Source organism: Pleurodeles waltl, chromosome 6, assembly GCF_031143425.1.
Source record: "Pleurodeles waltl isolate 20211129_DDA chromosome 6, aPleWal1.hap1.20221129, whole genome shotgun sequence".
In the NCBI taxonomy this organism is placed as follows: Eukaryota; Metazoa; Chordata; class Amphibia; order Caudata; family Salamandridae; genus Pleurodeles; species Pleurodeles waltl.
In genome coordinates, this window is record NC_090445.1 from 1625397 (window position 1) to 1652807 (window position 27411).

The following is a 27411-nucleotide window of genomic DNA, read 5'->3' on the forward strand; positions in this document are numbered from 1 at the left end:
CGGCACACAGAGAGCAGAGGCACAGAGTTATACATGTGCAAAGACCCAGAGAGCAGAGACACAGAATAATACATGTACAAAGACACAGAGAGCAGAGGCACAGGGTTATACATGTACAAGGACAAAGACGTGGAGGCACAGAGTTATACATGTACAAGGACACAGAGAGCGGAGGCACAGAGTTATACATGTACAAGGGCACAGAGAGCAGATGCACAGAGTTATACATGTAGAAGGAGTTATACATGTACAAGGACAAAGAGAGTGGAGGCACAGAGTTATACATGTACAAGGACAAACAGAGAGTGGAGGCACAGAGTTATACATGTACAAGGACACAGAGAGTGGAGGCTCCGAGTTATACATGTACAAGTACACAGAGAGCAGAGCCACAGAGTTATACATGTACAAGGACACAGAGAGCGGAGGCACAGAGTTATACATGTATAAGGACACAGAGAGCAGAGGCACAGAGTTATACATGTACAAGGACGCAGAGAGCAGAGGCACAGAGTTATACATGTACAAGGACGCAGAGAGCAGAGGCACAGAGTTATACATGTACAAGGACAAAGAGAGCAGAGGCACAGGGTTATACATGTACAAAGACACAGAGAGCAGAGGCACAGGGTTATACATGTACAAGGACAAAGAGAGTGGAGGCACAGAGTTATACATGTACAAGGACACAGAGAGCAGAGGCACAGAGTTATACATGTACAAGGACACAGAGAGCAGAGGCACAGAGTTATACATGTACAAGGACACAGAGAGCGGAGGCACAGAGTTATACATGTACAAGGACACAGAGCTGAGGCACAGAGTTATACATGTACAAGGACACAGAGAGCGGAGGCACAGAGTTATACATGTTCAAGGACACAGAGAGCAGAGGCACAGAGTTATACATGTACAAGGACACAGAGAGCAGAGGCACAGAGTTATACATGTAGAAGGACACAGAGAGCGGAGGCACAGAGTTATACATGTTCAAGGACACAGAGAGCGGAGGCACAGAGTTATACATGTCCAAAGACACAGAGAGCAGAGACACAAAATGATACATGTACAAAGACTCAGAGAGAGAGCTGACGCAAAGTTATACATGTACAAGGACACAGCGAGTGAAAGCGCAGAGTTATACATGTACAAGAACACACAGAGCAGAGGCACAGAGTTACACATGTAGAAGGACACAGAAAGCAGAGGCACAGAGTTATATATGTTCAAGGACACAGAGAGCAGAGGCACAGAGTTATACATGTACAAGGACATGGAGAGCAGAGGCACAGAGTTATACATGTACAAGGACACAGAGAGCAAAGGCACAGAGTTATACATGTACAAGGACACAGAGAGACCAAAGGTGCAGAGTTCTACATGTACAAGTGCACACAGAGAGTGGAGGCACAGAGTTATACGTGTACAAGGACAAACAGAGAGCGGAGGCACAGAGTTATACGTGTACAACGGCACACAGAGAGCAGAGGCACAGAGTTATACATGTGCAAAGACCCAGAGAGCAGAGACACAGAATAATACATGTACAAAGACACAAGAGAGCAGAGGCACAGGGTTATACATGTACAAGGACAAAGACGTGGAGGCACAGAGTTATACATGTACAAGGACACAGAGAGCGGAGGCACAGAGTTATATATGTACAAGGACACAGAGAGCAGATGCACAGAGTTATACATGTAGAAGGAGTTATACATGTACAAGGACAAAGAGAGTGGAGGCACAGAGTTATACATGTACAAGGACAAACAGAGAGTGGAGGCACAGAGTTATACATGTACAAGGACACAGAGAGTGGAGGCTCCGAGTTATACATGTACAAGTACACAGAGAGCAGAGCCACAGAGTTATACATGTACAAGGACACAGAGAGCGGAGGCACAGAGTTATACATGTATAAGGACACAGAGAGCAGAGGCACAGAGTTATACATGTACAAGGACGCAGAGAGCAGAGGCACAGAGTTATACATGTACAAGGACGCAGAGAGCAGAGGCACAGAGTTATACATGTACAAGGACAAAGAGAGCAGAGGCACAGGGTTATACATGTACAAAGACACAGAGAGCAGAGGCACAGGGTTATACATGTACAAGGACAAAGAGAGTGGAGGCACAGAGTTATACATGTACAAGGACACAGAGAGCAGAGGCACAGAGTTATACATGTACAAGGACACAGAGAGCAGAGGCACAGAGTTATACATGTACAAGGACACAGAGAGCGGAGGCACAGAGTTATACATGTACAAGGACACAGATCTGAGGCACAGAGTTATACATGTACAAGGACACAGAGAGTGGAGGCACAGAGTTATACATGTTCAAGGACACAGAGAGCAGAGGCACAGAGTTATACATGTACAAGGACACAGAGAGCAGAGGCACAGAGTTATACATGTACAAGGACAAAGAGAGCAGAGGCACAGGGTTATACATGTACAAGGACACAGAGAGTGAAAGCACAGAGTTATACATGTACAAGGACACAGAGAGCGGAGGCACAGAGTTATACATGTACAAGGACACAGAGAGTGAAAGCACAGAGTTATACATGTACAAGGACACAGAGAGCGGAGGCACAGAGTTATACATGTTCAAGGACACAGAGAGCGGAGGCACAGAGTTATACATGTACAAGGACACAGAGAGCAGAGGCACAGAGTTATACATGTACAAGGACACAGAGAGTGGAGGCTCCGAGTTATACATGTACAAGTACACAGGGAGCAGAGGCACAGAGTTATACATGTACAAGGACACAGAGAGTGAAAGCACAGAGTTATAAATGTACAAGGACACAGAGAGCAGAGGCACAGAGATATACATGTACAAGGACACAGAGAGCAGAGGCACAGAGTTAAACATGTACAAGGACACACAGAGAGTAGAGGCACAGAGTTATACATGCACAAGGACACAGAGCTGAGGCACAGAGTTATACATGTACAAGGACATGGAGAGCAGAGGCACAGAGTTATACATGTACAAGGACACAGAAAGCAGAGGCACAGAGTTATACATGTAAAAGGACAGAGAGTGAAAGCACAGAGTTATACATGTAGAAGGACACAGAGAGTGCAAGCACAGAGTTACACATGTCCAAGGACACAGAGAGCGGAGGCACCGAGATATACATGTAGAAGGACACAGAGAGCGGAGGCACAGAGTTATACATGTTCAAGGACACAGAGAGCGGAGGCAAAGAGTTATACATGTACAAGGACACAGAGAGCAGAGGCACAGAGTTATACATGTACAAGGACACAGAGAGACCAAAGGTGCAGAGTTCTACATGTACAAGTGCACACAGAGAGTGGAGGCACAGTGTTATACGTGTACAACGACAAACAGAGAGCGGAGGCACAGAGTTAAACGTGTACAACGGCACACAGAGAGCAGAGGCACAGAGTTATACATGTGCAAAGACACAGAGAGCAGAGACACAGATTAATACATGTACAAAGACACAGAGAGCAGAGGCACAGGGTTATACATGTACAAGGACAAAGAGAGTGGAGGCACAGAGTTATACATGTAAAAGGACACAGAGTGGAGGCACAGAGTTATACATGTACAAGGACACAGAGAGCGGAGGCTCAGAGTTATACATGTACAAGGACACAGAGAGCAGAGGCACAGAGTTATACATGTACAAGGCCACAGAGAGCAGAGGCACAGAGTTATACATGTACAAGTACACAGAGAGCAGAGGCAAAGAGTTATACATGTACAAGGACACAGAGAGTGAAAGCACAGAGTTATACATGTACAAGGACACAGAGAGCAGAGGCACAGAGTTAAACATGTACAAGGACACAGAGAGAGTAGAGGCACAGAGTTATACATGTACAAGGACACAGAGAGCAGAGGCACAGAGTTATACATGTACAAGGACACAGCGAGTGAAAGCGCAGAGTTATACATGTACAAGAACACACAGAGCAGAGGCACAGATTTACACATGTAGAAGGACACAGAAAGCAGAGGCACAGAGTTATATATGTTCAAGCACACAGAGAGCGGAGGCAAAGAGTTATACATGTACAAGGACACAGAGAGCAGAGGCACAGAGTTATACATGTAAAAGGACACAGAGAGTGAAAGCACAGAGTTATACATGTAGAAGGACACAGAGAGAGCAAGCACAGAGTTACACATGTACAAGGACACAGAGAGCGGAGGCACAGAGATATACATGTAGAAGGACACAGAGAGCGGAGGCACAGAGTTATACATGTTCAAGGACACAGAGAGCGAAGGCACTGAGTTATACATGTACAAGGACACAGAGAGCGGAGGCACAGAATTATACATGTAGAAGGACACAGAGAGCGGAGGCACAGATTATTTATTACATTTACAGGAACACACACAGAGAAGAGGCACAGGGTATGTATTACATGTACAGTGACGCACAAAGAAGAGAGGCACAGAGTATTAATTACATGTACAGAGACATACAGAGAGCGAGGTATGGAGTATTTATTACATGTACAGAGACACACAGAGAGCAAGTCATGGAGTATTTATTATATGTACAGAGACACACAGAGAGCGAGGCATAGAGTATTTATTACATGTACAAGGACACACAGAAGATGCACAGAGTATTATATCTACAAGGACACACAGAGAGAAGAGGCACAGAGTATTTATTACATGTACAGGAACACACACAGAGAAGAGGCACAGAGTATGTATTACATGTACAGTGACGCACAAAGAAGAGAGGCACACAATATTAATTACATGTACAGAGACATACAGAGAGCGAGGTATGGAGTATTTATCACATGTACAGAGACACACAGAGAGCAAGTCATGGAGTATTTATTATATGTACAGAAACACACAGAGAGCGAGGCATAGAGTATTTATTACATGTACAAGGACACACAGAAGATGCACAGAGTATTATATCTACAAGGACACACAGAGAGAAGAGGCACAGAGTATTTATTACATGTACAGGAACACACACAGAGAAGAGGCACAGAGTATGTATTACATGTACAGTGACACACAAAGAAGAGAGGCACAGAGTATTAATTACATGTACAAAGACATACAGAGAGCGAGGTATGGAGTATTTATTACATGTACAGAGACACACAGAGAGCAAGTCATGGAGTATTTATCATATGTACAGAGACACACAGAGAGCGAGACATGGAGTGATACATGGGTAAGGACACAGAGAGGAGAGGCACAGAGTATTTATTACATGTACAGAGACATGCAGAGAACGAGGCACAGAGTATTTATTACATGTACAGGGACACTCAGAGAGCATGTTACAGAGTATTTATTACATATACAAGGTCACGGAGAGGAGAGGCACAGAGTATTTATTACATGGACAAGGACACAGAGAGAGGAGAGGCACAGAGTGGTTTTTACATGTACAGGGACAGACAGAGAGCGAGGCACAGAGTATTTATTACATGTACAGAGACACACACAGAGCGAGGCATAGAGTATTTATTACATGTACAGAGACACACAGAGAGCGAGTCACAGAGTATTTATTACATGTACAAGGATACACAGGGAGCGAGGCACAGAGTATTTATTACATATACAAGGACACACAGAGTGCGAGGCATGGAGTATTTATTACATGTACAAGGACACACAAAGAGCGAGGTACAGAGTATTTATTACATATACAAGGACACACAGAGAGCAAGGCATGGAGTATTTATTACATATGCACAGACACACAGAGAGCAAGGCACAGTATTTATTACATGTACAAGGGCACACAGAGAGCGAGGCACAGAGTATTTATTACATATACAAGGACACACAGAGAGCGAGGCACAGAGTATTTATTACATATAAAGGACACACAGAGTGCAAGGCATGGAGTATTTATTACATGTACAAGGACACACACAGAGCGAGGTACAGAGTACTTATTACATATAGAAGGACACACAGAGAGCAAGGCACAGAGTATTTATTTCATGTACAAAGGCACACAGAGAGCGAGGCACAGAGTATTTATTACTTGTACAAGGACACACAGAGAGTGAGGCACAGAGTATTTATTACATGTACAAGGACACACAGAGAGCAAGGCACAGAGTATTTATTACATATACAAGGACACACAGAGTGCGAGGCATGGAGTATTTTGTTTCATGTACAAGGACACACAAAGAGCGAGGTACAGAGTATTTATTACATATACAAGGACACACAGAGAGCAAGGCATGGAGGCCCATATTTATACTTTTTGACGCTAAACTGCGCTAACGCAGTTTAGCGTCAAAAAATTTAGCGCCGTCTAACGCCATTCCGAAGCGCCATGCGGGCGCCGTATTTATGGAATGGCGTTAGCCGGCGCAAGCAGACCGGCGCTGCCTGGTGTGCGTGGAAAAAAACCACGTAGACCAGGCAGCGCCGGCGTAGGGGGAAAATGGCGCTAGGGCGTCTTAAAATGGCGCAAGTCGGGTTGACGCTAAAAAATCGTCTTAACCCGATTTGCGCCATTTTTTCGACGCCCAGACTCCATTTAAATGACTCCTGTCTTAGTGAAGACAGAAGTCATGCCCCCTTGCCCAATGGCCATGCCCAGGGGACTTATGTCCCCTGGGCATGGTCATTGGGCATAGTGGCATGTAGGGGGGCACAAATAAGGCCCCCCTATGCCACCCAAAAAAAATTTAAAAATATAAAAAATTATACTTACGTGAACTTACCTGAATGTCCCTGGGGTGGGTCCCTCCATCCTTGGGTGTCCTCCTGGGGTGGGCAGGGGTGGCAGGGGGGGTCCCTGGGGGCAGGGGAGGGCACCTGTGGGCTCATTTTGAGCCCACAGGCCCCTTAACGCCTACCCTGACCCAGGCGTTAAAAAGTGGCGCAAATGCGGGGTTTTTTGACCCGCCACCTCCCGGGCGTGATTTTTGCCCGGGAGTATAAATACGACGCATTTGCGTCGCCGTCATTTTTTTAGACGGGAACGCCTTCCTTGCATCTCATTAACGCAAGGAAGGCGTTCACGCTAAAAAATTACGCTCTTTGCCCATACTTTGGCGCTAGACGCGTCTAACGCCAAAGTATAAATATGGCGTTAGTTTTGCGCCGAATTTGCGTCGAAAAAAACGACGCTAATTCGGCGCAAACGGAGTATAAATACGGGCCGGAGTATTTATTACATGTGCACAGACACACACAGAGCAAGGCACAGAGTATTTATTACATGTACAAGGGCACACAGAGAGCGAGGCACAGAGTATTTATTGCATGTACAAGGGCACACAGATAGCGAGACCCAGAGTATTTATTACATGTACAAGGACACACATAGAGAGAGGTACAGAGTGTTTATTACATGTACAAGGACACACAGAGAGCGAGGCACAGAGTATTAATCACGTGTACAGAGACACACAGAGAGCGAGGCACAAAGTATTTATTACATATACAAGGATACACAGAGTGTGAGGCATGGAGTATTTATTACATGTGCAGAGGCACACAGAGCAAGGCACAGAGTATTTATTACATGTACAAGGGCACACAGAGAGTGAGGCACAGAGTATTTATTACATGTACAGAGACAGACAGAGAGCGAGGCACAGGGTATTTATTACATATACAAGGACACACAGAGAGTGAGGCACAGAGTATTTATTACATGTACAGAGACACACACAGTGCGAGGCATGGAGTATTTATTACATGTACAGAGACACACAGAGAGCGAGGCATGGACTGATACATGTACAAGGACACAGAGAGCTTTACTCAGCTTTATTATCACATTTTTAATTGTTCCCAGTTTCCTGGATGCAAAGTTTAAAAAAGATTCCCAGACTTGCTGTCACTCCTCCCGTCTTGGTGCTGCCTCGTGAATGAGTTTTTGGGTGCAGAGGGTGGGTGTGGGGGGAGAGGTTCACATACATCCCACGGCTGAAGCAGGTGAAAGGGGGGGTCATTGCTTCACCTCACTAGCAGTAAAACTCACACTCTCTGTGTTTAACGCTGTTTCTCTTTTTTAGGGAGAGCAGGGAGACGATGGTGACATTGGCCCAGCTGGAATGTCAGGAAAAAGGGGCAGCAGTGGTGGACCAGGGTTACCGGGGCCTCAGGGATCGCCAGGAATGAGGGTAAGTATCTGTTTACAATGGTTTTAGGTTTCATGCGGACCCCGCTGACCAAAGCTCGGTCTGTGCAAAACATCTGAAAACCTGGCCTCACGCTGAGAACAACCACCAGTGGAGAATCTAAGCCAGCATTCCACTCACTGACACAACTGGAGGTCAAGGGTCAAACATTCCCATCACTGACAGGAGAAAAGAGATCAAGAGTCAAACATTCCCATCTCTGCCACATGACAAGAGATCAAGGGTCAAACATTCCCATCACTGACATGACTAGAGGTCAAGGGTCAAACATTCCCATCATTGCCACATGACTAGAGGTCAAGGGTCAAACATTCCCATCATTGCCACATGACTAGAGGTCAAGGGTCAAACATTCCCATCACTGCCACATGACAAGAGGTCAAGGGTCAAACATTCCCATCACTGACATGACTAGAGGTCAAGGGTCAAACATTCCCATCACTGCCACATGACTAGAGGCCAAGGGTCAAACATTCCCATCACTGCCACATGAACAGAAGTCAAAGATTGTAGGACGCTGGCTCTCTATATGATGCACTAAAATGAAGTTCACTGTGCAGAGAGTCCAGTGGACCCCCAGTTGGTTTGCAGAGGCAGAAGTAGACAGGACTAATGCTCTATTCATGGTAGTGTGGTCGAGCAGTAGGCTTATCAGAGGGCAGTGCTAAGCATTTGTTGTACTCACAGATTATCAATAAATGAGACACACACTCCAAGAATACATCTGAGACCAGCTTAGAAAAATAACAATTATTTTTGTTTATGTTTCAAACCCAGGAACTTTGTAATCAGGGAAGTAGAGGTTTAAGCATAAACACTTTACAGTTTCTCAAATAGACAAAGTGCAATTTTCAGAGTTATCTCAATAGTATCCTATGTTCAACCACGGGGTTAACAATGACTTACAAAGCCCATCTAGGGAGTTAAGGTAGGTACTGGGCACTGGTCAGAACCACACCAGCAGGTTACACCGGGCAGCGCTGGGGCGGCAGGGTGCAGAGGTGCAGTAAGGCGTTGGGTGCCCAATGGTTTCCTACGGGAGTTTGGTCCTCATGAAGAAAGACTGTGGGCTCTGGCTAGGAAGCCAGTCAGGGACAGCAAGCAGGTAGTAGACTTGGGATGCTCGGGATGTAGGCGCACCTTTGGCCCTCTTCTCCTGTGCCCAGGGGCGACGGATGCAGGGTTGTCTTTAGGCATCGGGTTTTCACGTCCGGGAGCACTCGCGGTCAGGGGGTCCTGTGTGTTGAGGCTGCAGGCGTCGTCGGGGAGTGCAGTAGGGGTGGACCCCGGGTGGATTCGAGCTCTTGGGAGCCGGAAGATGTTGTTGGCACCGATGACCCACCTCAGCTGGGGCCAGGGGTAACGGCTGCAGTGGTTGCTGGAGGCGCTGGATTTTCTCTCTCCACAAGCCTGTGGGAGAGCAGGCCTGTGTGCAGAGGCTGCAGGCATCTCAGAAGAGTCCATAATGGGTGAGACCACACTGGACTCGGTCTCTGAGCAGCTGGGGACCCCTCGTTGGCACCGTTGGTTGGCTTCACCTCGGGTCAAGGCGCAGTGGTCACTTCTGGTGTCGGGTTTCTGGGGGCCAGAAGCTGAAGAGTTTTTGGAGTGTAGTTTTGCAGGGCAAGTCCACTGCCCACCGGAGACTTGAGTCTTTATTGAAGGCTGGATAAGTTGGCTTTGTATGCAGGATCCTTCGAGGTCAGCAGGCAGGCCGGAGGGTCTGGTTCCAGGTCAGCTGCTTCTTCTTTTCCTCTTCCACAGGTGCAGCTCTTCTTTGTCCGGATCTTCTTAGGTTGTTGAAATCTGAGTTCTAGGGTTCAGGGGTGCCACCTAAATACTCAATTTAGGAGTGTTTCCTAGCAAGATGGAGGAGTTGAAAAAGTAGTGTCCTCTTCAGCTCGTCCACCTTAGGGAAGGGACTGGCATGAAGTGGGTACTCCGCCTAATGTAACGCATTTTCCCAGCTGTGCTGCACCAGCAGTGGGGTCAGGACAGGGGGGTGGGTCATCTCGGCCATCTAAAGTGATCTGGGTCACATTGCAAAGGCGGCCAGGCCTTCGAAGCTCCCCGTCCTGGAGTGTCCATCCTGCCTGGGAGAGGAGGTCTCACCTCTGCCCAGAGCAGGCTTTTGTCTCAGGTCCTCGGGAGTGCTGGCTCTCACCTCGGGGGGCAGAAACGCCTCTGTGGTGGCTGAACTGCTCAGGACCAGTCAGTGAACACACTAGTAGTTGGTAGGTTTACAGGGGCAACTCTAAGGTGCCTCTATGTGCATTTGTTAATAAATCCATCACTGGGGTCAGTGAGGGTTCATTATTCTGAGATGTTTGATACCAAACATTTCAGGATTCAGAGAACCCATCATGTAGCTGGGGAACTCGTAGTGACCAGTCTCCAGCACATGCATTTGAAATGGGTTCCGTGTACACTTACTGTGTCTAGTAATCAACAAAGACATAAAAGGGCATACTTGCTCATGCATATGTGCCTTCACAGGTAATATAATGCACCCAGCCTCACAGCCGTAAGGCCTGCTAGAGGGGTGACTTACATATATTACATGCAGTGTTTAGGGGACCTGGCACACAGGCTGTGTGCCATGTTGTGTTTTTAATTTTGGAAGCACCTTGTCATGCAGCCTGCAATGGCAGTCTGCATAAGGTTGGTGCTGGGTCCCTCAGAATGGCACGAGTTGTGCTGCCACTCTGAGGGGCCCGCTTCAGTACCCATGCCCAGGAGTACCATTTACTAGGGACTGATAGGGGGCTGAAGGGCCAGGTCACTCAGGGATCAAGTGACCAGGTGCCTTGTTTTGGGGAAGGAACACTGGCGCGGGGGTACCTGGTTAGCAGGAACCCAGTGCACTTCAGTCAAAGTTGCATCAAAAACAAGGCAAAATGTGTGTGGGGGGAGGGGTTCTGCAACCAGAACCCAGTTTCCTACAAAGTTCAAACAATCCCATCACTGACATAATTAGAAGTCAAAGATCAAACAAGCCCATCATTTACATGAATAGATAAATATCCCTTTTACTGACATGAATAGAGGTCAAGGGTGGAGCATTCCCATGGATGACACGTAGATAGATGTCAAGGGTCAAACATTCCTCTCACTGCCACGACTAGAGCAAGACATGTGCAAGGGCCCACTGAGCCCCATCTGTGATCCTCTGCTCCCATCTGGTGGCTGCTACCGTCACTGCAGCTGAGCACTTGTGTATCTGATACAGATTTCTAGCTGCACTTCAGCCCCCACGTGTGCAAGAGCGCACTGAACCCCATCTGTGATCCTCTGCTGCCCTCTGGTGGCTGATGCTGGGACTGCAGCTGAGTACTTTCCTCCTTAACCCAGAGGTTCTACCCTCCCCTCCACGAGGTGCAGGAGGGACCCTACCCCCCTCCACGAGGTGCAGGAGGGACCCTACCCCTCTCCTCCTCTCCACGAGGTGCAGAGGGACCCTACCCCTCTTCTCCCCTCCATGAGGTGCAGGAGGGACCCTACCCCTCTCCCCCCCTCCACGAGGTGCAGGAGGGACCCTACCCCTCTCCTTCCCCTCCACGAGGTGCAGGAGGGACCCTACCCCTCTCCCCCCTCCACGAGGTGCAGGAGGGAACCTACCCCTCTCCTCCCCTCCACGAGGTCCAGGAGGACCCTACCCATCTCCCCCCTCCACGAGGTGCAGGAGGGACCCTACCCCTCTCCTCCCCTCCACGAGGTGCAGGAGGGACCCTACCCCTCTCCTCCCTCCACGAGGTGCAGGAGGGACCCTACCCCTCTCCTCCCCTCCACGAGGTCCAGGAGGACCCTACCCATCTCCCCCCTCCACGAGGTGCAGGAGGGACCCTACCCCTCTCCCCCCTCCACGAGGTGCAGGAGGGACCCTACCCCTCTCCTCCCCTCCACGAGGTCCAGGAGGACCCTACCCCTCTCCCCCCTCCACGAGGTGCAGGAGGGACCCTACCCCTCTCCTCCCCTCCACGAGGTGCAGGAGGGACCCTACCCCTCTCCTCCCCTCCACGAGGTCCAGGAGGACCCTACCCCTCTCCCCCCCTCCACGAGGTGCAGGAGGGACCCTACCCCTCTCCCCCCTCCACGAGGTGCAGGAGGGACCCTACCCCTCTCCTCCCCTCCACGAGGTGCAGGAGGGACCCTACCCCTCTCCCCCCTCCACGAGGTGCAGGAGGGACCCTACCCCTCTCCTCCCCTCCACGAGGTGCAGGAGGGACCCTACCCCTCTCCCCCCTCCACGAGGTGCAGGAGGGACCCTACCCCTCTTCTCCCCTCCATGAGGTGCAGGAGGGACCCTACCCCTCTCCCCCCCTCCACGAGGTGCAGGAGGGACCCTACCCCTCTCCTTCCCCTCCACGAGGTGCAGGAGGGACCCTACCCCTCTCCCCCCTCCACGAGGTGCAGGAGGGACCCTACCCCTCTCCTCCCCTCCACGAGGTCCAGGAGGACCCTACCCCTCTCCCCCCTCCACGAGGTGCAGGAGGGACCCTACCCCTCTCCTCCCCTCCACGAGGTGCAGGAGAGACCCTACCCCTCTCCCCCCTCCACGAGGTGCAGGAGGGACCCTACCCCTCTTCTCCCCTCCATGAGGTGCAGGAGGGACCCTACCCCTCTCCCCCCCTCCACGAGGTGCAGGAGGGACCCTACCCCTCTCCTTCCCCTCCACGAGGTGCAGGAGGGACCCTACCCCTCTCCCCCCTCCACGAGGTGCAGGAGGGACCCTACCCCTCTCCTCCCCTCCATGAGGTCCAGGAGGACCCTACCCCTCTCCCCCCTCCACGAGGTGCAGGAGGCATAGCTGCCAAGTTCTCAGTTTGTTTATATGTGACATGTTCATGGACGTCGCCTGACTATGTTTGACATTTCAAGCCTTAATGCGTGACACTTTGAGGAACACTTTGTCGGAAGTAGAGACCCTGTAATGTGATAAGGTGAAGGAGTTGTCGACCTGCACTGTGTAGTTTGGACACATCCACGGCTCACTGAGATCATAGGAGGGATCACACACGTCTCACACACAGAGTCCTGCAAAGCCTTCTACAGCACTATGCACAGTAAGCATTGACACAAGATCTTTGTAATCAGTGCCATTGTTATATCAGCACTTGTGCTGCTCCCAGCACTGACGCTCTTGTGTGGAAATTACAAGATTCTGAGTTAAACAAAAAGATGAAACTGGGCCTTGCTGGTGACCTGAGAGCATAGGGCTGAAGGGCTGTAGAACGAGGCACCTCAGGGCTGTGGTCCTTTGTCCTCTGTTGTTTTACAGCAAACAAGGGACCTAGCGCTGATGCTGAGATTTACAAGAACCTGCGCCCCCCACGCCACCGAACGACACCATGGTTGCGCCGTATTTACAATACGGTGCGCTAAGGCGCTTTTTAGGCCAATAGCGCCTACTTTTTTATGCTATTGTGGCGCTTTGCTCCACTAGTGTAAAACATGTTGATGCTAGTGGAGCAAAGTGCAGGGAGGTGCGTTGATTGAAGTGGGTGCAGCACTTTAATGGCTGCTTTGAGCAGGTGTTAAAAATGATACCAAACATGGCGCAGTAAAACCTTCTAGATTTCACTGCGCCATTTTATTGGGCCTCCTATCGCCAGAACGACCCCGTTGCATACGTTATGCCTGACGCAGGCGCAAAGTGGCGCAATACTTGCATTGGGCCACTTTGGAAATATGGCGCAGCAAAAATTGCCTCCTTGAGCCACATTAGCGAAAAAATGACGCTAGTCTGGCTCAAGAAGGCGCTAGGGCCTTTTAAATCCGGCCCTTTGTGTCCATGACGAGAATAGTGCCTGATCCATTCGGTTTATTTTGTTTAATGTTATATTATACTGCTTTTTATATCATGGATCAGAAAAAATACCAAAACTGCGTTTTTGTATAGCGCTAACTTGACCTAAGGTGTCGAAGCACTTCACATGAGCTGCAGTTACATTACATAAAGACAAACTCATTTTTCAGGTGGGGGAATCACAGGACATTGGGCCCAGGCCGAGGATAGCGCCTGGATCTCCACTTCTAAGGTCAGTGGCTCTGCTCGTGACGCCAAATCCTTTCTTACATTGAATAGTAGAGACACAGGGAACTATAGCGCTTAGAGCCGAGTGAGGAAGCGCTCCCTTTTCATGGATATATTCACACTGCAGCAAACAGCCTGGGGAGCCGCAGCTTTAGGAAGCGGTGTGCGTTACTTTCATCTCTGGACCGTGAGGTGAACCCCCTAATGGTTGGGGGCCTGGATGTGCCCAGAGGTGATCATCCCGCGACTGGTGGTCGTTACTTTAGGTGAGTTCCTTCCAGACTGGGTGGGCCGGGGCTACTAACTGCATAAGGCATGTCCATGACCAAACCATGATGGCAAACAACAGAGGAAGGGCCAGTCAACTCTCACCAAGAGGCAGAGATAGCGCCTCAGGCGTGAGAGTGCCTCAGATGTGGGAGTGCCTCAGGCGTGAGAGTGCCTCAGATGTGGGAGCGTGAGAGTGCCTCAGATGTGGGAGTGCCTCAGGCGTGAGAGTGCCTCAGATGTGGGAGTGCCTGTAGGAGTGCCTCAGGTGTGAGCGTGCCTCAGATGTGGGAGTGCCTCAGCTGTGAGAGTGCCTCAGCTGAGAGTGTCTCAGCTGTGACAGTGTCTCAGCCGTGAGAGTGCCTCAGCCGTGAGAGTGCCTCAGCTGTGAGAGTGCCTCAGCTTTGAGTGCCTCAGCTGTGAGTGTCTCAGCTGTGAGAGTGCCTCAGCCATGAGAGTGTCTCAGACATGAGAGTGCCTCAGCCATGAGAGTGTTTCACACATGAGAGTGCCTCAGCCGTGAGAGTGACTCAGCCGTGAGAGTGCCTCAACTGTGAGAGTGCCTCAGCCGTGATAGTGCCTCAGCCGTGAGAGTGCCTCAACTGTGAGAGTGCCTCAACTGTGTGAGTGCCTCAGCCATGAGTGCCTCAACTGTGAGAGTGCCTCAACTGTGAGAGTGCCTCAACTGTGTGAGTGCCTCAGCCGTGAGTGCCTCAACTGTGAGAGTGCCTCAACTGTGTGAGTGCCTCAACTGTGTGAGTGCCTCAGCCGTGAGTGCCTCAACTGTGGGAGTGCCTCAACTGTGAGAGTGCCTCAACTGTGAGAGTGCCTCAGCCGTGAGTGCCTCAACTGTGAGAGTGTCTCAACTGTGTGAGTGCCTCAGCCATGCTGTGTAACTTAATACAAAAAACATGCACTTCACCTGTTACCTGCTCCTCAGCAGCAACCACAGCTGCTAGAAGCGGCACAGACTGCGGCGAGTTGTGACACAAAAGGCACATGTTTGGGTGTATTATTTAAACTTGTACATTCTGTGCAGCTTTGCGAAGTGCCAAACATTGTGTGACATTCTCACACCTTGGCGCAATGAGGACACATGATTAGGAAAGCGTTATTCTAACTCAAGATGCGTGCAACTTGGCAGGGCTGAGGAGGGGGCATACTCTGCCCCCACCCTCCCCTCCACGAGGTGCAGGAGGTAAAGGTGCCTCCGCCCTCCATGAGAGAGCTTGCCCTCCCCCCCTCCATGCAGTACATCCATGGGCATAAGCGAGATCTGCAACAACTTCATTCCAAGGCTGGGTCTTGTAGCGCCTTGATGCAAGATCTATGTGCTGTTACTTTATTTATCATGTTTGGTGATGCCCCCATGAAGCGAAATAAACACAAACCATTTCTTTGAGGTCACTCATACGTAATACATAAATACAGCCCAGCCCGCCCTCCCCTCAGACTGTGGCAATGAAAAAGATTCCCACAGAGACTGACATAATCCTCAGTATCGCAATACTCGCGCGCAGGTACCTGGGTAGTAATGTGTCCGTGTCTCTTCTGTACACCTGGAAACTCCCTGGTTGTGACACACAATGTCCTCTGCCCTTGAAAATACTGAGAAGAAAAATACAGAGAACAAACTCGAGGCTCAGCCCTGCTCCCCCACACAGGTGCACCACCCAACACACAGGGATCTTAAACATCATCTCATGTGGGATCACAGCCCCCCCCACACACAGGGATGTTAAACATTGTCTCAGGTGGGATCACAGCCCCCCCCACACACAGGGATCTTAAACATCGTCTCAGGTGGGATCACAGCCCCCCCCACACACAGGGATCTTAAACATCGTCTCAGGTGGGAACACAGCCCCCCCCCCCCACACACAGGGATCTTAAACATCGTCTCAGGTGGGATCACCCCCCCCCCAACACACAGGGATCTTAAACATCGTCTCAGGTGGGATCACCCCCCCAACACATAGGGATCTTAAACATCGTCTCAGGTGGGATCACAGCCCCCCCCCCCCACACACAGGGATCTTAAACATCGTCTCAGGTGGGATCACCCCCGCCCCCCAACACACAGGGATCTTAAACATCGTCTCAGGTGGGATCACAGACGCCCCCCACACACAGGCATCTTAAAGATCGTCTCAGGTGGGAACACCCCCCCCCCCCAACACACAGGGATCTTAAACATCGTCTCAGGTGGGATCACAGCCGCCTCCCCCCACACACAGGGATCTTAAAGATCGTCTCAGGTGGGATCATAGCCACCCCCACACACAGGGATCTTAAAGATCGTCTCAGGTGCGATCACACACCCCCCAACACACACAGGGATCTTAAACATCGTCTCAGGTGGGATCACAGCCCCCCCCCACACAGGGATCTTAAAGATCGTCTCAGGTGCGATCACACACCCCCCAACACACACAGGGATCTTAAACATCGTCTCAGGTGGGATCACAGCCGCCTCCCCCCCCACACACAGGGATCTTAAACATCGTCTCAGGTGGGATCACCCCCCCAACACACAGGGATCTTAAACATCGTCTCAGGTGGGATCACAGCCGCCCCTCCCCCACACACAGGGATCTTAAACATCGTCTCAGGTGGGGTCACAGCCCCCCCCACACAGGGATCTTAAAAATCGTCTCAGGTGGGATCACAGACGCCTCCCCCCCACACACAGGGATCTTAAACATCGTCTCAGGTGGGAACACCCACCCCCCCCAACACACAGGGATCTTAAACATCGTCTCAGGTGGGATCACCCCCGCCCCCCAACACACAGGGATCTTAAACATCGTCTTAGGTGGGATCACAGCTGCCCCAACACACACAGGGATCTTAAACATCGTCTCAGGTGGGATCACAGCCGCCTCCCCCCCACACACAGGGATCTTAAACATCGTCTCAGGTGGGATCACCCCCAAACACACAGGGATCTTAAACATCGTCTCAGGTGGGATCACAGCCCCCCCCACACAGGGATCTTAAAGATCGTCTCAGGTGCGATCACACACCCCCCAACACACACAGGGATCTTAAACATCGTCTCAGGTGGGATCACACCCCCCCCAACACACACAGGGATCTTAAACATCGTCTCAGGTGGGATCACAGCCACCCCCCCACACAAACAGGGATCTTAAACATCGTCTCAGGTGGGATCACCCCCCCCCAACACACAGGGATTTTAAACATCGTCTCAGGTGGGATCACCCCCCCCCCAACACACAGGGATCTTAAACATCATCTCAGGTGGGATCACAGCCGCCCCTCCCCCCCACACAGGGATCTTAAACATCGTCTCAGGTGGGGTCACAGCCCCCCCCACACAGGGATCTTAAACATCGTCTCAGGTAGGATCACAGCCGCCTCCCCCCACACACAGGGATCTTAAACATCGTCTCAGGTGGAATCACAGCCCCCCCACACAGTGATCTTAAACATCGTTTCAGGTGGGATCACAGCCCCCCCACACACAGGGATCTTAAACATCGCCTCAGGTGGGACCATAGCCGCCCCTCCCCCACATACAGAGATCTTAAACATCGTCTCAGGTGGGATCACAGACGCCCCCCACACACAGGGATCTCAAACATCGTCTCAGGTGGGATCACCCCCCCCCAACACACAGGGATCTTAAACATCGTCTCAGGTGGGATCACAGCCCCACACACACAGGGATCTTAAACATCGTCTCAGGTGGGGTCACAGCCCCCCCCCACACATTGATCTTAAACATCGTCTCAGGTAGGATCACAGCCGCCTCCACCCCACACACAGGGATCTTAAACATCGTCTCAGGTGGGATCACAGCCCCCCCCCCCACACAGGGATCTTAAACATCGTCTCAGGTGGGATCACAGCCCCCCCCACACAGGGATCTTAAACATCGCCTCAGGTGGGACCACAGCCGCCCCTCTCCCACAAACAGGGATCTTAAACATCGTCTCAGGTGGGACCACAGCCACCCCTCCCCCACACACAGGGATCTTAAACATCGTCTCAGGTGGGACCACAGCCGCCCCTCCCCCACACACAGGGATCTTAAACATCGTCTCAGGTGGGATCACAGCCGCCCCCCCACACAAACAGGGATCTTAAACATCGTCTCAGGTGGGATCACACCCCCCTCCAACACACACAGGGATCTTAAACATCGTCTCAGGTGGGATCACAGCCGCCCCCCCCCCCACACAAACAGGGATCTTAAACATCGTCTCAGGTGGGATCACCCCCCCCACCACACAGGGATCTTAAACATCGTCTCAGGTGGGATCACCCCCCCCCCAACACACAGGGATCTTAAACATCGTCTCAGGTGGGATCACAGCCGCCTCTGCCCCACACACAGGGATCTTAAACATCGTCTCAGGTGGGGTCACAGCCCCCCCCACACAGGGATCTTAAACATCGTCTCAGGTAGGATCACAGCCGCCTCCCCCCCACACACAGGGATCTTAAACATCGTCTCAGGTGGGATCACAGCCCCCCCCACACAGGGATCTTAAACATCGTCTCAGGTAGGATCACAGCCGCCTCCCCCCCCCCACACAGATATCTTAAACATCGTCTCAGGTGGGATCACAGCCCCCCCACAGGGATCTTAAACATCGTCTCAGGTGGGATCACAGCCCCCCCACACAGGGATCTTAAACATCGCCTCAGGTGGGACCACAGCTGCCCCTCCCCCACACACAGGGATCTTAAACATCATCTCAGGTGGGATCACAGCCGCCCTCCCCCCCAACCACAGGGATCTTAAACATCACCTCAGGTGGGATCACCCCCCAACACGCAGGGATCTTAAACATCGTCTCAGGTGGGATCACAGCCCCCCCCCACACACAGGGATCTTAAACATCGCCTCAGGTGGGATCACAGCCCCCAACACACACAGGGATCTTAAACATCGTCTCAGGTGGGATCGCAGCCCCCCCCCCACACACAGGGATCTTAAACATCGCCTCAGGTGGGATCACAGCCGCCCCCCACACACACATGGATCTTAAACATCGTCTCAGGTGGGATCACAGCCGCCCCTCCCCCACACACAGGGACCTTAAACATTGTCTCTGGTGGGATCACTCCCCCCAAAACACACAGGGATCTTAAACATCATCTCAGGAGGGATCACAGCCGCCTCCCCACAAAAACAGGGATCTTAAACATCGTCTCAGGTGGGATCACAGCCCCCAACACACAGGGATCTTAAACATCGTCTCAGGTGGGATCACAGCCCCCCCCCACACAGCGATCTTAAACATCGTCTCAGGTGGGATCACAGCCGCCCCTCCCCCAAACACAGGGATCTTAAACATCGTCTCAGGTGGGGTCACAGCCCCCCCCACACACAGGGATCTTAAACATCGTCTCAGGTGGGATCACAGCACCACCACACACAGGGATCTTAAACACCGTCTCAGGTGGGATCACAGCCCCCCCCCACACACACAAGGATCTTAAACATCGTCTCAGGTGGGATCATAGCCACCCCCACACACACACAGGGATCTTAAACATCGTCTCAGGTGGGATCATCCCCCCCCAACACACAAGGATCTTAAACATCGTCTCAGGTGGGATCACAGCCGCCCCCCCCTAAAACACACAGGGATCTTAAACATCGTCTCATGTGGGATCACAGCCGCCCCCCCCCCCAACACACAGGGATCTTAAACATCGTCTCAGGTGGAATCACAGCCCCCCCTCCCCCACACACAGGGATCTTAAACATTGTCTCAGGTGGGATCACAGCCGCCCCCCCACACACAAACAGGGATCTTAAACATTGTCTCAGGTGGGATCACCCCCCCAACACACAGGGATCTTAAACATCATCTCAGGTGGGATCACAGCCCCCCCACACACACAGGGATCTTAAACATCATCTCAGGAGGGATCACAACCGCCTCCCCCCCAAACACAGGGATCTTAAACATCGTCTCAGGTGGGATCACAGCCGCCCCTCCCCCACACACAGGGATCTTAAACATCGTCTCAGGTGGGGTCACAGCCCCCCCACACAGGGATCTTAAACATCGTCTCAGGTAGGATAACAGCCACCCCCCCAAAACAGGGATCATAAACATCGTCTCAGGTGGGATTACAGCCCCCCACACACACAGGGATCTTAAACATCGTCTCAGGTGGGATCACAGCCGCCCCCCACACACAGGGATCTTAAACATTGTTTCAGGTGGGATCACAGCCCCCCCTACACAGGGATCTTAAACATCGTCTCAGGTGGGATCACAGCCCCCCCACACAGGGATCTTAAACATCATCTCAGGTGGGATCACAGCCGCCTCCCCCCCACACACAAGAATCTTAAACATCGTCTCAGGTGGGATCACAGCCCCCCCCCCACACAGGGATCTTAAACATCGTCTCAGGTGGGATCACAGCCCCCCCACACAGGGATCTTAAACATCGTCTCAGGTGGGATCACAGCCGCCTCCCCCCACACACAAGGATCTTAAACATCGTCTCAGGTGGGATCACAGCCGCCCCTCCCCCACACACAGGGATCTTAAACATCGTCTCAGGTGGGATCACAGCCCCCCCACACAGGCATCTTAAAGATCGTCTCAGGTGGGATCACAGCCCCCCCCCACACACAGGGATCTTAAACATCGTCTCAGGTGGGATCACCCCCCCAAAACACACAGGGATCTTAAACATCGTCTCAGTTAGGATCACAGCCGCCCCCCCAACACACAGGGATCTTAAGCATCGTCTCAGGTGGGATCACAGCCCCCCCCACACACAGGGATCTTAAACATCATCTCAGGTGGGATCACAGCCACCCCCACACAGGGATCTTAAACATCGTCTCAGGTGGGATCACAGCCCCCCCCACACAGGGATCTTAAACATCGTCTCAGGTGGGATCACAGCCGCCTCCCCCCACACACAAGGATCTTGAACATCGTCTCAGGTGGGATCACAGCCGCCCCTCCCCCACACACAGGGATCTTAAACATCGTCTAAGGTGGGATCACAGCCACCCCCCCCCACACAGGGATCTGAAACATCGTCTGAGGTGGGATCACAGTTACCCCCCACACATACAGGGATCTTAAACATCGTCTCAGGTGGGATCACAGCCCCCCCCACACAGGGATCTTAAACATCGTCTCAGGTGGGATCACAGCCCCCCCACACAGGGATCTTAAACATCGTCTCAGGTGGGATCACAGCCGCCTCCCCCCACACACAAGGATCTTAAACATCGTCTCAGGTGGGATCACAGCCGCCCCTCCCCCACACACAGGGATCTTAAACATCGTCTCAGGTGGGATCACAGCCCCCCCCACACAGGCATCTTAAATATCGTCTCAGGTGGGATCACAGCCCCCCCCCCCCACACACAGGGATCTTAAACATCATCTCAGGTGTGATCACAGCCGCCCCTCCCCCACACACATGGATCTTAAACATCGTCTCAGGTGGGATCACCCACCCCAAAAACACACAGGGATCTTAAACATCGTCTCAGTTGGGATCACAGCCGCCCCCCCAACACACAGGGATCTTAAACATCGTCTCAGGTGGGATCACAGCCCCCCACACACAGGGATCTTAAACATCGTCTCAGGTGGGATCACACCCCCCCCCACACACAGGGATCTTAAACATCGTCTCAGGTGGGATCACAACCGCCTCCCCCTCCACACACAGGGATCTTAAACATTGTCTCAGTTGGGATCACAACCACCTCCCACCCAACACACAGGGATCTTAAACATCGTCTCAGGTGGGATCACAGCCGCCCCTCCCCCACACACAGGGATCTTAAACATTGTCTCAGGTGGGATCACAGCCCCCCCACACACAGGGATCTTAAACATCGTCTCAGGTGGGATCATAGCCGCCCCCCCCCCCACACAGGGATCTTAAACATCGTCTCAGGTGGGATCATAGCCGCCCCCCCCCCCACACAGGGATCTTAAACATTGTCTCAAGTGGGATCATAGCCGCCCCCCCCCCACACACAGGGATCTTAAACATCGTCTCAGGTGGGATCACAGCCCCCCCCACACACAGGAATAGGACTGTGTCTCCGATATTCCTGAACCTCTCTGGCACCATAGGTGTAGGAAAGTGCCCCTTTTTGGCATGGTCACCCACACTTTGTGGTCACACACACTGATGTGCAGTGAGTCCCTGCTAACCAGACCCCAAGTGCCAGTGCTGTTTCCCTAAGAACGAGGCAAATGACAATGGTAACCCAACCGGAAAACACTTAAGCAGCCCTGCACATCCCTGGTATGGTGCCCCTGGAACCTTAGAACCCTGGGCAGGGGCACTAAAGAGGCGCTCCCAGGCCTGCAGCGGGGACTATGCCACCCTTAGAGGCCCACACATTGATTCAGTGGGGGTCCCTGGGTTCCAGTAATGATTCAGTGGGGGTCCCTGGGTTCTAGTAATGATTCAGTGGGGGTCCCTGGGTTTCAGTAAAGATTCAGTGGGGGCCCCTGTGTTCCAATAGTGATTCAGTGGGGTTCCTGGGGTTCTAGTAATGATTCAGTAGGGGCCCCCGTGTTCCAATAGTGATTCAGTGGGGTTCCTGGGGTTCTAGTAATGATTCAGTAGGGGCCCCCGTGTTCCAATAGTGATTCAGTGAGGGCCGTGGCTTCCAGTAATGATTAAGTGGGGGTCCCTGTGTTCCAATAGTGATTCAGTGGGGGTCCCTGTATTCCAATAGTGATTCAGTGGGGGTCCCTGTGTTCCAATAGTGATTCAGTGGGGGGTCCCCGGGTTCCAGTAATGATTCAGTGGGGGCCCCCATGTTCCAATAGTGAATCAGTGGGGGTCCCCGGGTTCCAGTAATGATTCAGTGGGGGCCCCCGTGTTCCAATAGTCATTCAGTAGGGTCCTTGGGGTTCCAGTATGGATAAAGTGGGGGGTTGCATTGCGCCACTTTGTAAACACTAGCGCCACATTATATCTGCGCCAGGTCTAATGTATACAAGGGGGACGTTCCCACCCAGGGAGGCCAAAAAAATGGAGCAGTGAAATTTACAAGATTTCGCTACGCCATTTTTTCCATCATTTTTAACGCCTGCTCGGGGCAGAAGTTAAGGTGACGCTCCCATAATAACCTTTGAGCCTCCCTGTGCTTTGCTGGACTTGCGCTAATCCAGCAAAGCACCACAATAGCGTAATAAATTATGACACTATTGTGCTAACGTGCACCATGGTGCACTGTATAGTAAGTACAGCACTACCATGGTGGCTTTAGGGGGGCGCAGGGCGACCCAAGCTAAGCGGCGCATCAGAGCTGTTGCGCCACTTTCTTGTAAATATGCTGCTCTGTTTCTCGGGCATGTGAACATGTCCACTGTGTGTCCCCAGTGCCTGTCTGCGCTTGTGGCCGTGGTTTTCACGGCTTGAAGTCTTTTAGGTGTGATGTCACCAGGAGCGCATTCATTGGCAAGCTTAAGGATACGAGCTGCCCTTTCATCTCCAGACCCACCCGTATCCTCTAGAGTTCCGAACGTCCCAGAAGACTTGGCCATTTGGCTAATCAATTGGACCCCGCTAGCACCTAGATACCTTTACGGGTGATAAGGAGCACTCTACAAATCGATTGATTGAAGGAACACCCCGGAAGCCCAAGGGGGGAGGCGTGGGCTGAGGTGGGGTACAGTCTTCATGTCCCAGATCTGACATTTCTCCACCCACCGAAGATGCCATTTGTGGTAGTCTTGTGTATATTTCATTAGAACATTTATGAATCCATGTTTTTAGGGTGAGAGAGGATTGCCCGGCCAGGCTGGCCCCACTGGAACGCGAGGACCTGAGGGCGGAATGGGGGTGCCTGGAAGCCAAGGAGACCCGGGACGCAAGGGGCAGCCGGTAAGTGGTCCTCCTGTGCTTTTATTCCATGTATTCCATGTAGTGCGTTTTTCCATGTTTGCACTGAGGATCTGTAACAACATCCTTGCATCCATCAGGACTGTCCCAACGCTGCCGCGGTCTAGGAAACAGTTGAAGACACTTCTTTAAAGAACACTACATCACACAGCATTAGCCTCCCAAAACGCAAATACTGTGGTGTCTGTGAGCTTTAAAGCTGGTGGGACGTAACCACCCAAGTCAGATAAGGTGGGGGCTGTGAGCGAAGGGAACAAGCCCAGCTCTTCTTGGAGAATAGCAGCTCTCCCTCTAAGCAAATACAATGTACTGAGAGGGTCGGAGAGAAATGTTCGATGGCCTGAGAGGCTGTAGATTCACATGCGCTGCATACGCCTGCCATCTAGTGTTGGGTCCGGATGTGTGCACGTTGTGGTGTGTAAGGCAGGGAATTGGGACTAATCTTTCCGAAGAAAGCTTTTGAACAAATGGTGGCAAATGGTAGATGTTTCAGCATAAACCCCTAAACATTGCCTGAAAAGCTGTATGTAGTTAAAGGACCCTGGATTGCAAGTTCACATGGTTTATCATTCTTCAAAGGACATTCTGCAGGCCCCTCTATTTTGTTTCTTCCATTCTGCCTGGTCTGTGTAGAAGCCTTCGCTTATGTTACTATTAAGGCTCAGTGGCTTCTGTTTTTACTGATTTTTACAGATAGATAACTACAGAAACCAATTTATTTTCCTGTCTGTATTTATTTTTAAATGTGGAAAAATACTGAAAGGAGCGCTTACCTTTGACAGTTCTCGCTACAGTCAGTCATGGGTGGAGGGTCAGTCTGTAGCCGTGCAGACTGACAGGCAGGGAGTTAAAAAAGAAAAAAAGATGTTCTAAAGGAGTTTAAATGACTGTAGATGCCCAGGTGCTCGGGCTCTTCTACATTCTAGATGTTTTCAAACTATTTCATTGCGTGGAAAGTTCCAGTACCCATTCAACATTCAAATGTGAATAATCTTTTATTGGTTAAATAAATGTGGAAATATACTCATTGCAGCGTTATGTTTACACTAAACACAAAATAAATACATAAAAAATTTGCAAAAAATAAATATGGATAAATACAGATTGTAAATGTCCAAAAACGAAATGCCATAAAACCAGACGCCTTAGTTACAGCTGAGTTTCTATTTGGAAGGGACAGAATGGAAACTTAAATAATAGGCGTTTTACAATCACAGGTGAGAAGGCAGAAGCTGGACAAGTCTTAGAGGCTCTTAATGCAGTGCTGCTGTTAACTCCATTGATGGAGCTCACTGGATCAGACAGGTTCCACCCACTGCACCTGCCCACGCCTTGGACCGCATGAGCTCAGAAGCTTCACCCACACAGGCAGTGGGGTCCCTGCGCACAGCTCGGGGCATGCAGTGGCCACCGCAGCGACTCTACTTTGGCACCAACTAGCACAAGACACCAGGAGGCCTCCAGCTTTGGGCACAAATGATCTCTCAAATGCCAACTCTGAGTGCGTTTCATTAATGCAGTATTTTGTCTGAAGCATCTTTTTTCAGTTTCTGAACAGCAGACATTTCACCGTCACATACCCAGTGTTTATAGCTCAGTGTTCGCACACAGAAGTCCATCATTCCCACAACAGGCTTCCTTTGTTTTGTGCGGATTCCGCTCTCCTCCCAAGAGGGTGCCTTATGCCCCTCCCAGTCTCTAGTGTAATACATGTCTGATGGTATGCACGCCTTTTTATTAACATGTTTCACTACCATCATGCAATACCAGCTATGCCCATCATATTACAGGGTTTCATCAGTAGAGTGCATCTGTGACCCAGGGCCAACTTCATGCAACATACAGCCGACATACATGGAGGACACAGACTGACCAGGGTGGGCATCGCCAGCGACCTCTCCTGCACTCGCTGGCCTTATGCTGGACCTTAATGCGTTACAGCGCTCCGCTGCCCTTTCGCAAAGTTTGAGCTATAGAAGTGGCACATACATACACATACATACATATCTACATGCTTACATACATCCCATACATGCATCGATGCATATGTCCATACACGCATCCATACATACATACATGCATCCATACACCAATACATACATCCATACATACATCCATTAATACATCCATACATACATTTGTGAAGCACAGACATTTTGTAAACCCTAATTAAAACTAGGAACAGCACATGACCATTATAGGGGACAATAATTGATTGTCCTTGTAGGAAGCTGGGTTGGCCAGTGAGGCACATTTTTCACCGTTAGGCAAAACTAACTCCTAGTTGGGGACACCCTGTGCCTCTAAAAGAGCCTTGTCTAATCCTCCAAAGCGCATAACCGAGAAGGAAGCAGTGTCAGAGTCAGCGTGCTGGGGTGAAGAGTGCTGGCACAACTCTTGCATCTAGAAACCACTGGGTAAAGCTCCCAGACTAACTTAGTTGGATCACAGAGTCTTGTATAATTAACATAAGACGAGAAGTGCATCAGTCACTCCAAACTGATCGTGACAGATGCCTCTATCACGCCTGAGGTACTCAATGACTTTCAGTTGTCCTTTATAGTCTGGTGCAGTTCACAGCTTCCAAACTTTACAGCTCTTATGTGGGTGTGTCATCTAACTAGTGTCACCAAGGCAGACATCTGAAGGAAGTGCACAAAATGGAGCGTTACAGCCACGTCCTGAGGAGGTGCACAACAGGGAGCGTTACAGCCACATCCGGAGGAGGTGCACAACATGGAGCGTTACAGCCACGTCCTGAGGAGGTGCACAACAGGGAGCGTTACAGCCACATCCGGAGGAGGTGCACAACATGGAGCGTTACAGCCACGTACTGAGGAGGTGCACAACAGGGAGCGTTACAGCCATGTCTGGAGGAGGTGCACAACAGGGAGCGTTACAGCCACGTCCAGAGGAGGTGCACAACATGGAGTGTTACAGCCACGTTCTGAGGAGGTGCACAACAGGGAGCATTACAGCCACGTCCAGAGGAGGTGCACAACATGGAGCGTTACAGCCACGTCTGGAGGAGGTGCACAACAGGGAGCATTACATCCACGTC

The 27411-nt window shown here is 51.1% G+C and overlaps 1 protein-coding gene across 1 annotated transcript in view; it reads left to right on the plus strand.

Moving 5' to 3' along the window:
• Positions 1-27411, plus strand: part of COL27A1 (collagen type XXVII alpha 1 chain) — a 1169012-nt gene that overhangs the window by 1012779 nt on the left and 128822 nt on the right. The window contains exons 48-49 of the mRNA XM_069236924.1: positions 8033-8140; positions 24225-24332. Coding sequence (XP_069093025.1) covers positions 8033-8140; positions 24225-24332 — 216 coding nt within the window. The remainder of the gene's footprint in view (positions 1-8032; positions 8141-24224; positions 24333-27411) is intronic.